Raw genomic sequence first — 14,782 nt, forward strand, 5'->3', positions numbered from 1 at the left:
ACTTGGTTTCCAGACACCACTCCCTCGTCTTGGTTGCCCTCCCCTGAACCCACCTCTCACACTCGCACTGCCCTCTGGGAGAAGTCATACTCTTCTCACACCAACGATTCCGTTCTGTCCCAGGAATACTTACCCTGCTCAAAGCGTGTTCTGGAACACCAGTCCCAGCAGTGAGAGATCCCAATGATCAAGCACCAGACACAGAAGGTGGGGAGGGAGAGAGATATAATTAGACACCATCATCATGGTAAAGGTAATGAAAAGGGGGTTGTTTGGGATAGGGATGTGCACAAACCGGTTCGGTGCCTCCTTAGGGAAACGCCGAACTGACTCGGGCGTCCGCAGCAACAGAGCGGTTCGGCAGGGTGGGGAGCAGTTCCCTTTAAAAGCAGGTAAGTAGGTAAGACAGTAAGTACCGTCCCACCGCTTTTCCAGGCACAGCGCTCACTCTACAAAAGGCCGTGTGCAACTGCAATGCTGCTTCCTGCAGCCTGTGCACACAGCATCGGAACACACATGGCCACCGCGCATGCGCAACACCGTGCTGAATGCCAGCAACACCATGCTGAACACGTACATGGCCGCTGTGCATGCGCAGTGGCCATGTGAGTGCTGACGCCATGTGCAGGCTGCAGGGAACAGCACCGCAGCGTCTGGAAAAGCAGTGGGGCGGTGCAGGAGCAGATAAGGACCTGCTTTTAAAGGAAACCGCTCCTCACCCTGCCCGCAGCTGCCTGAGTTCATTTGGGCTCATCCCTAGTTTGGGAGGAAGGGAAGAAAATTTTGGGCAATGGAAAAAAATGTCCCTCACTCTATATTTCTGGCTGGTCCAGAGTAGATCCTTTGACCAGCACCTTGTTTTTCCACTATCCCGGGGCTCAGCTCTGAACCATTTAAGATGACAGTGCCACTGTACATGTGCAGAGTGTCTTAATCCCTCATTACCTAGAATTGCAACCAGACGTTACTTTTTCTTAAAAGCCTTTAGGCTCATGGGTGGCTAACTTCAGGCTCTCCAGATGCTGTTGGACTACAGCTCCCATCACCAATTGTGGCAGGGGGTGATGGGAGTTGTAGTTGGGTTTTTAAAGTATTGTACTTGGTTTTAAATGGTTTTAATTGTTTTTGAATAACAGTTATATTGTTTTTAGCACTGTGCTTTGAATTGTGTGTTTTTATGTCTTTTTAAAAGTTGTTGTACACCAGCCAGAGCCTCTGGATGAGGCAGTTTATAAACGTAATTATTTATTATTATTATTATTATTATTATTATTATTATTATTATTATTCCAACAACAGTTGGAAAGCCTCAGGTTGGCCACCCCTGCACTAGAAGCAAAGTATTTGCAGAAATATAGAGCGGGGGGGGGGGGAGAATACAGCTTCCCTAGTTGTTCAAAAGCAAGCAAGATTCTACTTGGTGATGCTTGTGAAATCCCACTCTTTTTCATCAGATTTTGGAGTTCCAAATTGCTGGAACACTTGAAGCAGAACAGATGCATTCAGAACCCTCTGCTATTTTGTTTTCTACTTCCAAATCACATGGTGTATGTGCAGTTGTCAGTTAACCCCTGGGCTATCTGAGCACAGAGGCACCTTTTAAAGTGGCGATTCCCTTCCGTTTAGCAGCGACGGGAGCAACTGGCCCTATCCGGCCCCAGCACAGCCACCCTCCAGTGGATGTTGCTGGGGTCTACCTTATGTTTCTTTTTAGATTTTGAGCCCTTTGGGGTCAGGGGGCCATCTTGTTTATTTTATTTTATTTATTTTTCCGTGTAAACCGCTTTGGAAACTTTGGTTGAAAAGCGATATAGAAATATTGGTGGTGGTGGTGGTGGTGGTGGTGGTGGTGGTAGTAGTAGAAACCATCAGAACCAGAATCCAAAACCTTGGCACTGCGGCCCATGTGGTGATCAGACCCAGCAGGAACAGACCAAAGTGGACCAGCAAGACTAGAAGGCCATAAGCCCTTCCCTGTCACGAATGAGGAGACTGAATGAACTGGTCTACTTCAGACTGCAGAATGGAACTGCTTTTAAAAGAAAAAGAAAAAAGCCACTCTACACAAAGAAAAACTCCCTGCAGGTAGAAAGCTAGTTCCCAAGTGAACTGGCTGCCCAAAATCCTTTCTCCCCGATGTGCTAGGCCAGTGGTTCCCAAGCTGGGTGCCTCCAGATGTTGATGAACTACAACTCACATTATCCCCATTTATTGTGGCTGGGGATGCTGGGAGTTGTAGTTCATCAACATCTGGAGGAACCCAGCTTGGGAACCACTGTGCTAGATCTTTTACTTGCAGGGATTTCTTTTAACCCAGGCCGCCTTCCACATCAACGCCCCCACCTCCTCTCTGATGCGGTTCAGATCCTCCTGACCACCTCATTCTCCTGCGTTCCAGACACAGCGCCTTTGGACACGAGCGCTCCAGTGGATAACAGCCACTGCCAAACCTCTCCTCCTTCCTGAACGTGCATTTAAAAGTCATCCCAACCAGGCCACCGCCTCTTGCAGCATCCACTTCTGGTCGCCTGGAAGAGCTCGCTGCTCGCCAGGGGTGACTAAGCCAGTGGCAAGCCTCATGTCAACACACTGGGCAACCTGTACGCAGCACCAGCAGGCCAGCTCCCAACTGCAGCACACAGGTGAAGAGAGGCGGCTTTTGATGTTTCCCAGGATTAATGGGGGATGCTTGCCAGGAGGAGGAGAGAGGCGAACAGAGGCTGGCTGGAATCCCACAATGCTTTGCAGCCAAGAAAGCTTGTCTATGGCCTGCCAAGAGGTTTTGGCTTTTATCAGGGCCTGCCTGCATGCAAAGCCATTTGCAACAAAGGGAAAATATGCCCCCCCCCGCCCCCTGACGTCCTCCCCACATAAGTGTGTTGGGGTGAACCAGCTGGGGCCGTTCCAGGTTCCACTTAGATCGCTGCGTGCATTCTGCACACAAGTCCTTTGCTCTGCAAATCTAAGCAAACTTCTACTCCAACGGGAAGCCGAGGGAAGGGAAGAAACCCCAGCAAATCAGCGCCGAGGGAATCTGCTTTCTGCACAGGGCCAGAAGCAGCTGAGCAAAATACTGTATCCCGGTATCAAGGATGCAAATTAAATCCATTTTGCACCATTTATTCTGGTAATCACAGGGCGGGAGAAGAGACTACACACAGCAGCGAAACGCAGACTTCTCCAGACCACAACCCAGCCAAGCACCAATGCTGAGGTTCCACCTTTGGAACAAGAAAGGTTTAAAAATCTGAAGAAGAAGGAGATCGCCGAAGCCAGCAGTTTATATAAAAATAAGAATAGGAAGACGGTTCTCTGCCTCCTAGGCAGTGGTGCTCTTTGGACCGGACTTCCTTGCAGGCCTGGGGGTCCTCGAAAGGGGGGGTCCGGAGGGGGCTCCTCCAGACAAGCAAGGGAGGAAGAGGGGAGAGTATCAGGACTGCCCATGCAAAATGCAGTATGTGTCGATTAGTGGGAAGTATCTTCATGCAGAATTTACTCTAGAAATTTTTTTAAAAAGTTTCCAGCTTTCCCTGAGCATGTTCTGGTGTTTTGTTTTGTTTTGTTTTGAAGTGCATTCAGCTAATATAAGTAACAGGACTGTCCATGCAAAATGTGGTGTGTGCAGGTCAGTGGGACGTATCTTTTTCAGAATTGCTTCAGAAAAATTGCATCTTATCTTGCAGGGGGGGTCAGGCAGGGCAAAAGGCCTTTAGATCCAGGCTCCAAAATTACCTCCGCCCAAGCGGGGCTTACAATCTACCCATATTTACCCAAATCGAAGAGGACTCTGAATTTGAGACAATGCTGTTCCCCAGGTCAAAAATAGCGCCCCTTAAGAGGAAGAGGTTAAACACAGGTTATACCTGCATTTACTCTAAAGGAACAGGACTCTGAATTTAAGATGGCCTCCTGATTTCTAATATCAAAAAACTTGGGGGGGGGCACCTAGTCTTGGATTCAGGTAAATACAGTAAAAAGAGACACACAAGGAGACCCCAGATACTTGCTGCTAAAAAGAAAAGAGCCCCGCTAACACACACACACACACACACACACACACACACACACACACACACGAAAAGGTGCCTCTTGGCACCTTAAGGAGAGGTTGTGTTGTCCTTTAGTACCATGCACACACATGGCCCTTCGCAAAGAATGAGAATACAGGTCCCTGCCCCGAGGGGCTTACAATCTAGATGTCAACATGAGCCAACAGAAGCGGGGCGGGGCGAGTTTCCCTCAGCATTAAATAACCACAGCCAGCCCCAATCCCTCCTCCCCAAAATACCTGGGTGGGGCCAGGCCCCCTAGGTCCCATAATGTGGGCCCTGGCACCGCTCATGTCGGAAATTAACCGCCCCAGGCTGTCGCATCATCGGGGCTCTGTCCGCAGCGATGCAGCTGTTCCCCAGGTCAAAAATAGCGCCAACCTCCCCGGCGTTCAAGAGACTTAATTAGCGTCATTAGTCACTCATGCCCACCCCCTCCGAGCTTTCCCGGCTTGAATAAACAGCTGCAGCAGAGTGGAAGGAAGATCTACTAGGGCAGTCAGTGCGGTGTTGCAATGAACCTCTCAGATTAGGAGATGAGAGGCCTGGGTTCAAATCACCAGGGTGAACCTGGGCGCTTGGGCGCTCTCAGCTTAGCTTACCTCACAGGGCTGTTGGGAGGATAAAACAGGGGCTTGGTGGGGGGGGGGGGCAGGCACATCTTGTATGCCTCCCGGAGCAAGGGCAGGATGCAAATATGATCAATAAATTAAGAATTAAGAACATAAAAACAGCCCTGCGGGATCAGGCCCAAGGCCCATCTAGTCCAGCATCCTGTTTCACTCAGTGGCCCACCAGGTGCCTCTGGGGAGCCCACAGGCAAGAGGTGAGGGCACACCCTCTTTCTCCTGCTGTTACTCCCCTGCAACTGGTATTGAGAGGCATCTTGCCTCTGAGGCCGGAGGTGGCCCACAGCCACCAGACTAGTAGCCATTGACTGACTTGTCCACCATGAATCTGTCTAAGCCCCCTTTAAAGCCATCCAAGCTCGTGGCCATCACCACATCCCATGGCAAAGAATTCCATAGGATAATGTAAGGGATAATTTGTTACCCCTTAGCCTTGGATAAGCCACGATTTCCTTCTCAGCCTCAGTGCTCCCTTTCCGTCATCTGTAAAATGGGCCTAAGAATACCATATCAATTCTGACTGGCAACCATTACCCAGAGTCTCAGGAACTCAACCACTGCCATTGTGGAAATGGAAGAGGGGTGCACCATTGCATCTTTTCTTGAGTCCCTGCTCTGGGCTGGCCACCCTGCTACCCGAGATCTTTTTGTCTGGTGACGCCAGGGACTCTTTTGCATGCAAAGCAGGTGCTCTAGCACCCAACTACAGCCCCTCTCTTTCTGGGCTCATCTGGAGCTCAAATCCAAGAGCTCTCCCCACCCAAATGAGAATCAAGTTTCCAGTCCTCATCATGCACACCCCAGATAGCCATCCTTTAGCACACGCCTTACCTCGGCTGTTCTCAGAGTCCTGAGCTCCTCTTTCTTCCTTGGCTGCAAGAGGAGGTTGAGCTGCTAACACCCCCGAGAGCGCCAGTAGTCCGGAAGCTGTATTGACACTAGCCAAAGTGGATGTCTGTGAGCCCGAGGGGTGAGGGGTCAAGGGGATTGGAGTGGCATGATGAGAAAGGTTTTGGAGCTGCTGCTGCTGGAGAGAAAGCAGAGGGTCCTGGGAGAATCCACTCAGTCAGGAGAACCACCCCGATCTCTATGACGCACAAACTACCACTCTGCAATTTTAGCTGCTTCCCAGTGGTTAAGCAGTGCTTCTTCTCAATTTCACTCCCTGTCCTCCTAAATGTTTATTGCCCATAGCAGCAATTATCTTCTCAGCAAGGTAAGCTTTGCAAGAGTATAGCTGCTCCAAGCAGAGTGCCTTGCAAGAGCTTAGCTGCTCCACAATATTACATAACCATGTGTTGGGGATTGAATAATTTATGTTATTAGAAGCATATTGGCAATAGCTATTGATATGAAGAGCTTTGACTTGACCAAACTTTGCATAGGTTTGATTAGAGCTATTAATAAGGCAGGCCTCTGCTTTTAGAGTGATGTTACAGTAAGTTGCTGCTGTCTGTGCTGGGAAATTCTATAAGCAAGGCATAGAGTTAGCGAAGTAACACAGGCTAATGCTAAACATTAGGAGGATTTCAACATAGATACAGTAAACAAAAAAACCCTGCATAAATCCCGTTGAGGAGCGTAACAAAATCTGGGAAATTCTTTGGGCGCTGGTCGTGTAAATGCTCGTGTCCAGGTGAGAGATCCAAGGAGAAAAGAGCAAACAATGATGACCATAGAAAGGGTATGAAATAATTGTGTGAGACTGTAAAGGGGTCCTTCTTCAGATCTTCACTGGAAGTCTGACAGTTCTTCATTTATATCTATGTAAACCGTTTTGGGAACTTTTGTTGAAAAACGGTATATAAATATGCATTGCATTTTTCAGCCAGTTGAATATCACTGTTTTGCTACTTCCTACTCTGGATTGTGGCAAATTCTGAAATAAGCCTTTGCTCATCAAGTAAGATTCTCATAATTTCTTGGGTCTATCGGGAGATTCGTCCAACACAAATCGGATCTCCGATTGTGATGCTTCTCCTGAGCTAAGGCCAAGCCCAGAGTAAACCATCTAGATCTAAATCTTTTAAACTACTTTAAATATCTTTCACATGATAAACCTAAACATGGAATTTAAAAAAACAGGATAAACATAATCATGTACACCACTCTGGACTCCTTAGAGGAACAGTGGGGTATAAATGTAATAAATAAATAAAATAAATAAAATTCCCCACATTGGGGAAATAGTTCTATTGATGAAATTGACAGCCCATCTTTCTACTGAACTGGGTGCTCAAGGCGGCTTATAATCACCTGCATACGGGCAGTGATCCTTCACCTGCATATGGGTGGAGAGGCGGGCAAATTCATATAGAGGAGATGGCATTGCCAAGTGTTGGCATATTTCTGCACTGAAAGCAACCCTTCAGAGAAGAGAGCTTTGCAAGAGCTCAGCTGTTCCACATAATTCCATTATAAATGAGCATGTCTGAGCTTGCAAGAGGTCAGTTGCAAGTGAGCTGTATGTAGGAGATCTGCACCCATTTGTTGACCTGAGAGATGGTCTTGTGGTAGAAAGCATGAATTGTCCCCTTGGCTAAGCAGGGTCCACGCTGGTCTGCATTTGAATGGAAGACCAAATGTGTGAGCACAGTAAGATAGGGGATGGGGCCGCTCTGGCAAGAGCACCTGCTTGCTTGCATGCAGAAAGTCCCAAGTTCCCTCCCTGGCATCTTCTCCAAGATAGGGCTGAAAAAGATTCCTTCCTGCAACCTTGGAGAAGCCGCTGCCAGTCCGTGTAGACAATGCTGAGCTAGATGGACCAAGGGTCTGACTCGGTAGAAGACAGATTCCTATGTTCATCAGCAAAGATGTCGCTAAAATATCCCCAGATTCCTGTTTTGTGCCGAGAGGGCAGGAATTCCCGAACTGTACTGTGAGGGGGACAATTCACGCTCGCTAGCACAAGACCAGCTCTCCTCCCCAGTTGATGGTGGACTGCTTTCCCAGTTAGAAGCCAGCAGAGAAATATAGAATACAAAAGGAAAATACCCAGACAGTGATAGTACAGGTGGCCCTCGTTATCTGCAGACTCCGTATCTGCGGGTTCATGTATCAATGGCTGGGTCTTACCAGTTTCGTTATCCGTGGGTAGAAAAAAAATAGACAAAAATACATGTATCTGCAGTTTTGAGAGGCCAGAAATGACCCAGAAACGACTTCCGATGTCATTTCCAGCCTCCATTTTCCAGCGGAGACCCATTTTGCAGTTCTTTTTTTTTTTTAAATGGGGGGGGGTGAATATTCAACCATTTTCAGGATGGGGGGGCGGGCACTGCTGGGGAGCTGGAGACCTAGATAATAAGGCACTGTCCTTTCCCCCCTCTTATTTCTGCCCCCCCCCTCATTTTTGGCCCCTTTTTGTGATTAGGAACCTATCTTCCCAATTCCCATTAACTCAAGGTTTCATTATGTGGGGTATCAGTATTCGCAGGAACCCCCCTGAATAACGAGGGCCACCTATATTACATAGGAAGCTGCCTTATACTGAGTCAGACTCTTGGTCCATCTAGCTCAGGATTGTCTACCCAGACTGGCAGCAGCTTCTCCAAGGTTGCAGGCAGGAGTCTCTCTCAGCCCGATCTTGGAGATGCTGCCAAGGAGGGAACTTGGAACCTTCTGCATGCAAGCCTTCCCAGAGAGGCTCCATCCCCTGAGCGGAATATCTTACAGTGCTCACACATGCAGTCTCCCATTCAAATGCAAACCAGGGTGGACCCAGCTCAGCAAAGGGGACAATTCATGCTTGCTACCACAAGACCAGCTCTCCTCCCTTAAATTCCAGGTTAACCACACTCACCAAACCCACCCAACCACCCCCGCCACCCCCAGAACAGGGTTTCCATATCCTGGCTTTCCAAACCTGGGTACCTAATTTGCATATTATGTAAATTGGCTTGAAAATAATTTTTGAGAAGAGTGACTGCACACATTTTGCTCCCTAACTCTGCTTCTACAAGTGCTAGAGCTTAGCTTTTTTTTTTTTTTTTAAATGAAAGCTGGAATCCGGGCAAATCTGGGTGGGCTGAGCAATCTGAGTGAGATGCTTAAAATCCAGGTGAAACTCAGAATTTCAGGGGGCATGGCAACTCTACCCGAGAAACACATACACACCCCATCCCACATCCCATAAAATCCCCTCCCAGGTATAGCTTGGCCTCTTCCCATCACAAAATCACTCACCCCAATAACACTGTTGAGCTCTCCCATCGTCACCTGCTTAGCTCGTTCCATGGCTTGCAACACCTGTTGTTGATGCTGGGGACGGAAAACCGCAAAGGACGCTCAGGGTCAGTTCACAGGAAAGCAAGTTCCATTGCCAAGGGCAGATCAGACCTGGCCCAGTGCCTGAAGCACTAGGGTGTAGATCAAATTTGGACTACTGACCCAGAGTTCTGCTTCTTTGTGCAAAGAATGCCACCAGTTAAGAGATATACATTGCATATAACTGTATAAAGTCCCTTCTTTCTGTTCTTATACTATCCAGGATGAAATCTGGGGTGCTCTCTTTCTCAAATGGCTCAGGACAGTTGCATTTTGGTGTACAGGTGGGCTGTCCAGACTCCTGGTCTCAGAGTTCATGACATATCCTTCATTTCTGAATTTCACCCTTTGCAAGACCAATCAGATGGATTTTGCTCAACCTGAGCTATTGGGTCCAAGACATCTTCACAGTTCAGGTTGAACAAAGTTCTCCTGAAGGGGCTTTCAGAGGATGCTCAGGTATTCCTAAAGATTTACAGAGCACTTTTGCAAGTATATTCAGATGAATTTTTGCTCAGTCTGAACTGCAAAAACAGCACAGTTTCCTTTAAAGAAAATTAACTGAAATTGGAATATGCGTGCATTTTATTTCATTTACCTCTTGCGTCAGAAAGGGTATGATTTGGCTGCAGATGGCATTCAACCGTTTGACAATTTCCGCCTATAAGGGAAGAGAGAAGTCCAGTCACAACACGCCAGGAGTCAAACCAGATTTTAATCCGAATCTGAAAACTGATAGGGTTTTCAGAAAGGGTTCAGTGAATCAGAACTGAATCAAAACCTGAAACCTCTCAGCTGTCTTGAAACTAACCAGAACTAAGTCTACTATGCACAAAGCCTGGTTCAAAGTTTTATTCATTCATTCATTCATTCATTCATTCGATTTCTATACCACCCTTCCAAAAATGACTCAGGGTGAGAAATAACAAATAAAGATGGCTTCCTGTCCCCAAAGGGGTTACAATCTAAAAAGAAACATAAGATAGACACCAGCAACAGTCACTGGAGGTACTGTGCTAGGGGTGGATGGGGCCAGTTACTCTCCCCCTGCTCAATAAAGAGAATCACCATATTAAAAAGGTGCCTCTTTGCCAAGTTAGTAGGGTAACAAATATGCAGGACAATAATCAGAACACCACTTTCCATTTTAAGATTAATTTTTTGGTTTTTTAACTATTATTATTTAGAATATTTATAAACCGAATATTTATAAACAGAATATTTATAAACCGAATTGCCAAATATATATAATATTTATAAATAAATATTTATAATATTATAAATATTATTTAGAATATTTATAAACCAAAAAAGTTCCCATCTTTGTTTACAGAGCAAAAGGAAGAAGAAAATGGATTTATCCTGTTGTGCATATTTTCTCATTAATACCCTTCCCCCACCCCCAAAATAGACCATTTAAAAAACTGGCCCAATGACTCAACAACCGGCTTTGAACTGGCTTCCACTTTCTGCAGGGACCTTGCCACTGAACTATGGACCCTCCCCAGCATGTGAAGGAGCCTCCTAACTGAATCTGGCATTGGTTCATCTAGCTCAGGAAGGATTGTCTTCTCTGATTGGCAGCAACTTTCCTACGACAACCAATATTTATATCGCAAAGTTCTCAAAGTGGCTTACATAGAGAAATAAAGAAGATGCTTCCCTCTCCCCAGAGGATTCACAATCTAAAATCCCCTGCTAACTTAGCAAAGAGCCACCTTTTAAACGTGGCGATTCTCTTATATTTAGCAGGGGGAGAGCAACTGGCCTTATCCATCCCCAGCACAGTGTCCCTCCAGTGGCTGTTATTGATGTCTCTCTTATGTTTCCTTTTTAGATTAGGAGCCTTTTGGGGGACAGGGAGCCTTCCCTATGTATGTATGTATGTATGTATGTTTCTCTATGGAAACCGCTTTGGGAACTTTTGTTGAAAAGCGGTATTTAAATATTCATAGCAGCAGTAGTAGTAATGGTAGTAAAAAGAAACATAGACACCAGCAACCACCACTGGAGGGATGCTGTGCTGAGGCTGGACAGGGCCAGTTGCTTTCACCACTTTAAGAAGTGCCTCTCTGCTTAGTTAGCAGGGCTCTCCAAGGGTTTCAGATGGCTCTCTCCCAGAGATGCATGAATTGCTAAGCAGGGTCTGCCCTAGTCTGCATGTGAATGGGAGACCACATGTGTGAGCACTGCAAGATATTAACCCCTTAGCGGGTGGGAAGAGCATCTGCATCATGCAGAAGGTCCCAGATTTCTTCCCTGGATCTCCAACTCGGTGGTAGAGCCCCTATTTTACATGCAGATGGTCCCAGGTTCAATCCTTGGAAGCATCACCAGGTAGGGCTGGGAGAGATTCCTGCCTGCCTGCAGCTTTAGGAACATAAGAAGCTGCCATATACCAAGTCAGACCACTGGTCTTCACAGACTGGCAGTGGCTTCTAAAAGGCTGCAGGCAGGAATCTCTCTCAGCCCTATCTTGGAGATGCTGCCAGGGAGGGAACTTGGAACCTAGATGCTCTTCCCAGAGCGGCTCCATCCCCTAAGGGGAATATCTGACAGTGCCCACACATCAGGTCTACCATTCAAATGCAACCAGGGTGGACCCTGCTTAGCTAAGGGGACAAGTCATGCTTGCTACCACAAGTCCAGCTCTCCTTGCCGAAGCCGCTGCCAGTCTGTGTAAACAACACTGAGCTAGATGGGCCAATGGTCTGACTCAGTAGAAGGCAGCTGCCTACGTTATCTGGGATTGAACCTGTGACCTTCTGCATGCAAAGCAAATGCCCCACCCCTGAGCTATGGCCTAATAATAACAACTACCGCGTGAAGGAACTGGAAGCAGAGGTGAGGTGCTCACACCCAGCACACTGCAAAAATAAATAAATAAATAAATTCTGTTAAATTTAAGAAATGAAACAATTGAAGGTTTCCCAATAATTCCGCTGTGCTCATAAGCAGGTAACTGTGTTCTCCAAAATCCTGGAAGAAATGCAAAGGAGGAGAATTTCCGCAGCACTTCTACGAAACATCCCTCTCTGCGTTTTCGGAAAATGGGCCGTGCACCCCTGGGCAGAGTGTCCGCTCACACTGGTGCCCGCCCCGCATCCCACCACCTCTTCTCCGAAACAAACAAGGTGGGGGGAGACCAGGAGAGGAGAAGAAAGCACAGACTTGGCAAAGGCCAGGCAGCTGGAAGAGGGTGGCAGGCTGATTGCCACTTTGTCGGGCAAGGAGCCAACCTAATTTCCCTGGCAGCCGGCCCCACGATGACTGGGTTGATAAACCCGGAGACGGAAGGCAAATTACAGCTGGAACAAAGGGAAGTCTAGGGAGCGAGAAATGCATTCCTGGTCTCCTTGGGCAGATCAAAACAGGCTGAAAGGCCTGGTGGGTTTTAGCGCCTTTCAAAAGACAAGCTGTACTCTCCTCGGCAAGCCCAGCTGGATCAGAAAACCCGCCTGAAACAGAGTCTCTCGCCACCCCTGTCAGGGTTTTAATTAGAGCCAGGGCTTAGTCTTTCAACCGGCTGTTTAAAAAAATAAATAAATAAAGGAAACAAAACACCCAAGCTCAGCTCCCTGGAACAAATGGAGCCATTCTACAGACAAGAGCGCCTCTGAGCATGTGGAAAATACATGTCCCTCACTAGGGAGTCACTGCCACAGAGCGGGGCAGGCTGGGGCTGGGGCACCCCTCTCATTTTACACAATTCACTGTTATTAAGATCGTCCGGATTCCTGTAGCTTCAAACTAATTTATTTCTTTATTTTATTTTATCAAATTTGTACACCGCCCCAAACTTTCGCCTCTGAACAATGAGGGTTGCCTGCTATGGAAGCAATGCAACTGAAGCTGAGTTTTCGGGCATCCGCATTGCATGAAGGAGAGGAGGTCTCGGGTTCAATTCCTGGCAACATCCCCAGGCAACGCTGAGAAAGACCTCTGTCTGAGACCCTGGAGAGTTGCTGCTAGCCAGAGTAGGCAACCCTGAGCTGGATGGGCCAAGAGTCTGGCTCGATATACAACCGCTTCATATATTTATATCTGCTCATTGGGTAAAAGGTAAAGTGTGCCGTCGAGTCGGTGTCGACTCCTGGCGCCCACAGAGCCCTGTGGTTTTCTTTGGGAGAATACAGGAGGGGTTGACCATTGCCTCCTCCCTCACAGTATGAGATGATGCCTTTTAAGCATCTTTCCTATATCGCTGCTGCCCGATACAGGTACCAGCGGGGATTCGAACCAGCAGCCTCTGGCTTGCTAATCAAGTCATTTCCCGCTGCGCCATGCTCATTACAGGGTTATAACTCAGGTTTGCCTACAGAAAATCCCAGGTTCAATTCCTGGCATCTTGAGGCAGAAAGAAGCGAGAAGGCCTCTCCCTGTGCCTGAGATCCTGGAGAAGCTGCTGCTGCCTGTCAGTGTAGGCAGTACTGAGCCAGACAGGCCAAGAGTCTGACTCAGTATACAGCCCCTTCCTACGTTCCAAGAAAGATTACCGTTTGCAATTTTGGAGAAACCTCACACTTCCAGTGATTCAGTGGGAACTCAAATGTTGGTCTTTGATGAGAGTCTGCGAACTGACGTAGATAGACACTGCGGGCAGTTTTGTGGACAAGAGCTAATAATGCAACTGTAATTGACAAACTCATCTGTGGAGTGGGGAAGAAAGCATAAACCCCAAGTTTGTAACTGGGTTGGTCTCTCTTTCACTGCTTAGGAATTAAGCCTATTATATATCCTCTTATATCCACGCACCATCTTATATCCCACGACTACCCTATTTCTGCTTTGTACCTTGATTCAAAATATATCTACTAAAATATTTGTATTCCCTTAAATTTCATTTATATTCTACCATTCCTCACCCACGCCACTCGAGACAGCATCCGTGGGGGTTGCACCCCAGGCGGTCTGCCAATCAGCAACCACGCGACACTTTTACACTTTTACCCAGTTCAGAACTCCACAGACATTATTTTTACCAACCCCAAATAAAGCAGAGTTCAAAGGACCCTCATCTTTGCTTCTGCTTTTTGTTTCATAGGAACATAGGAAGCTGCCGTCTACCGAGTCAGACCATCGGTCCATCTAGCTCAGTATTGTCTACACAGACTGGCAGCGGCTTCTCCAAGGTTGCAGGCAAGAGTTTCTCTCAGCCAGGAGATGCTGCCAGAGAGGGAACTCGGAACCTTCTGCATGCAAGCAGGCAGGTGCTCTTCCCAGAGCGGACCCATCCCCTGAGGGGAAGATCGTGTAATCTCCCATTCAAATATAAACCAGGACAGACCCTGCTTAGCAAAAGGGACAATGCATGCTTGCTACTACAAGACCAGTTCTCCTTTCAGGTTGGAGACACTGCTGGCCAACTGCCGCCATCCTCAAATCCTAATTTCCCACATCGGTTTATTTGGGCAACTCCTACTCCCAAACTGGGGGAGTAAAACAAAAACAAAAAACACCACAACAAATCAAGACCTCTGTGTCACTCTAGGCACCTAGTCTACGTTCTGCCCCAAACACAGACATTTCTTCTCCATACCTTTCAAGCTCTTGCAGGTTCTATCCCCCACCCCCAACTTATCCCATCCTGGAACCCTTGCTTCTCCCAACTCCAGTACTCTCAGCCACTTCAAAATCTTCTGCACTTTAATAAAACAAAGCTGCCCTGTGCCCCTCACTGCCCCTTGTGCCTAGAACACTCTCCCAGAGCCCCATAAATCTCCTGCTCCCATAAGTGAGTTCACACCCTTTCTCCCTTACTGCCCCTTAGGCCAGGAACCGCTGTACAAAGCCACATCGATTTACTCCCTTAAATTACTCTTCCCATTCTCCTTGCTG

General features: G+C 47.5%; 1 protein-coding gene across 8 annotated transcripts in view; it reads right to left on the minus strand.

Annotated features, from left to right (window-relative positions):
• LOC128347360 (transducin-like enhancer protein 2) overlaps positions 1 to 14,782 on the minus strand; it is a 53,857-nt gene that overhangs the window by 29,020 nt on the left and 10,055 nt on the right. For 5 of the 8 annotated variants that reach the window (XM_053301855.1, XM_053301859.1, XM_053301856.1 and 2 more), the window contains exons 5-8: positions 9,543 to 9,605; positions 8,864 to 8,938; positions 5,510 to 5,705; positions 134 to 150 (exon numbers count right to left, since the gene is read on the minus strand). In XM_053301855.1, coding sequence (XP_053157830.1) covers positions 134 to 150; positions 5,510 to 5,705; positions 8,864 to 8,938; positions 9,543 to 9,605 — 351 coding nt within the window. The remainder of the gene's footprint in view (positions 1 to 133; positions 151 to 5,509; positions 5,706 to 8,863; positions 8,939 to 9,542; positions 9,606 to 14,782) is intronic. The other 3 variants (XM_053301857.1, XM_053301853.1, XM_053301860.1) reach the window with 2 other exon arrangements.

This window comes from Hemicordylus capensis, chromosome 2 (genome assembly GCF_027244095.1).
Source record: "Hemicordylus capensis ecotype Gifberg chromosome 2, rHemCap1.1.pri, whole genome shotgun sequence".
Lineage (NCBI taxonomy): Eukaryota > Metazoa > Chordata > Lepidosauria > Squamata > Cordylidae > Hemicordylus > Hemicordylus capensis.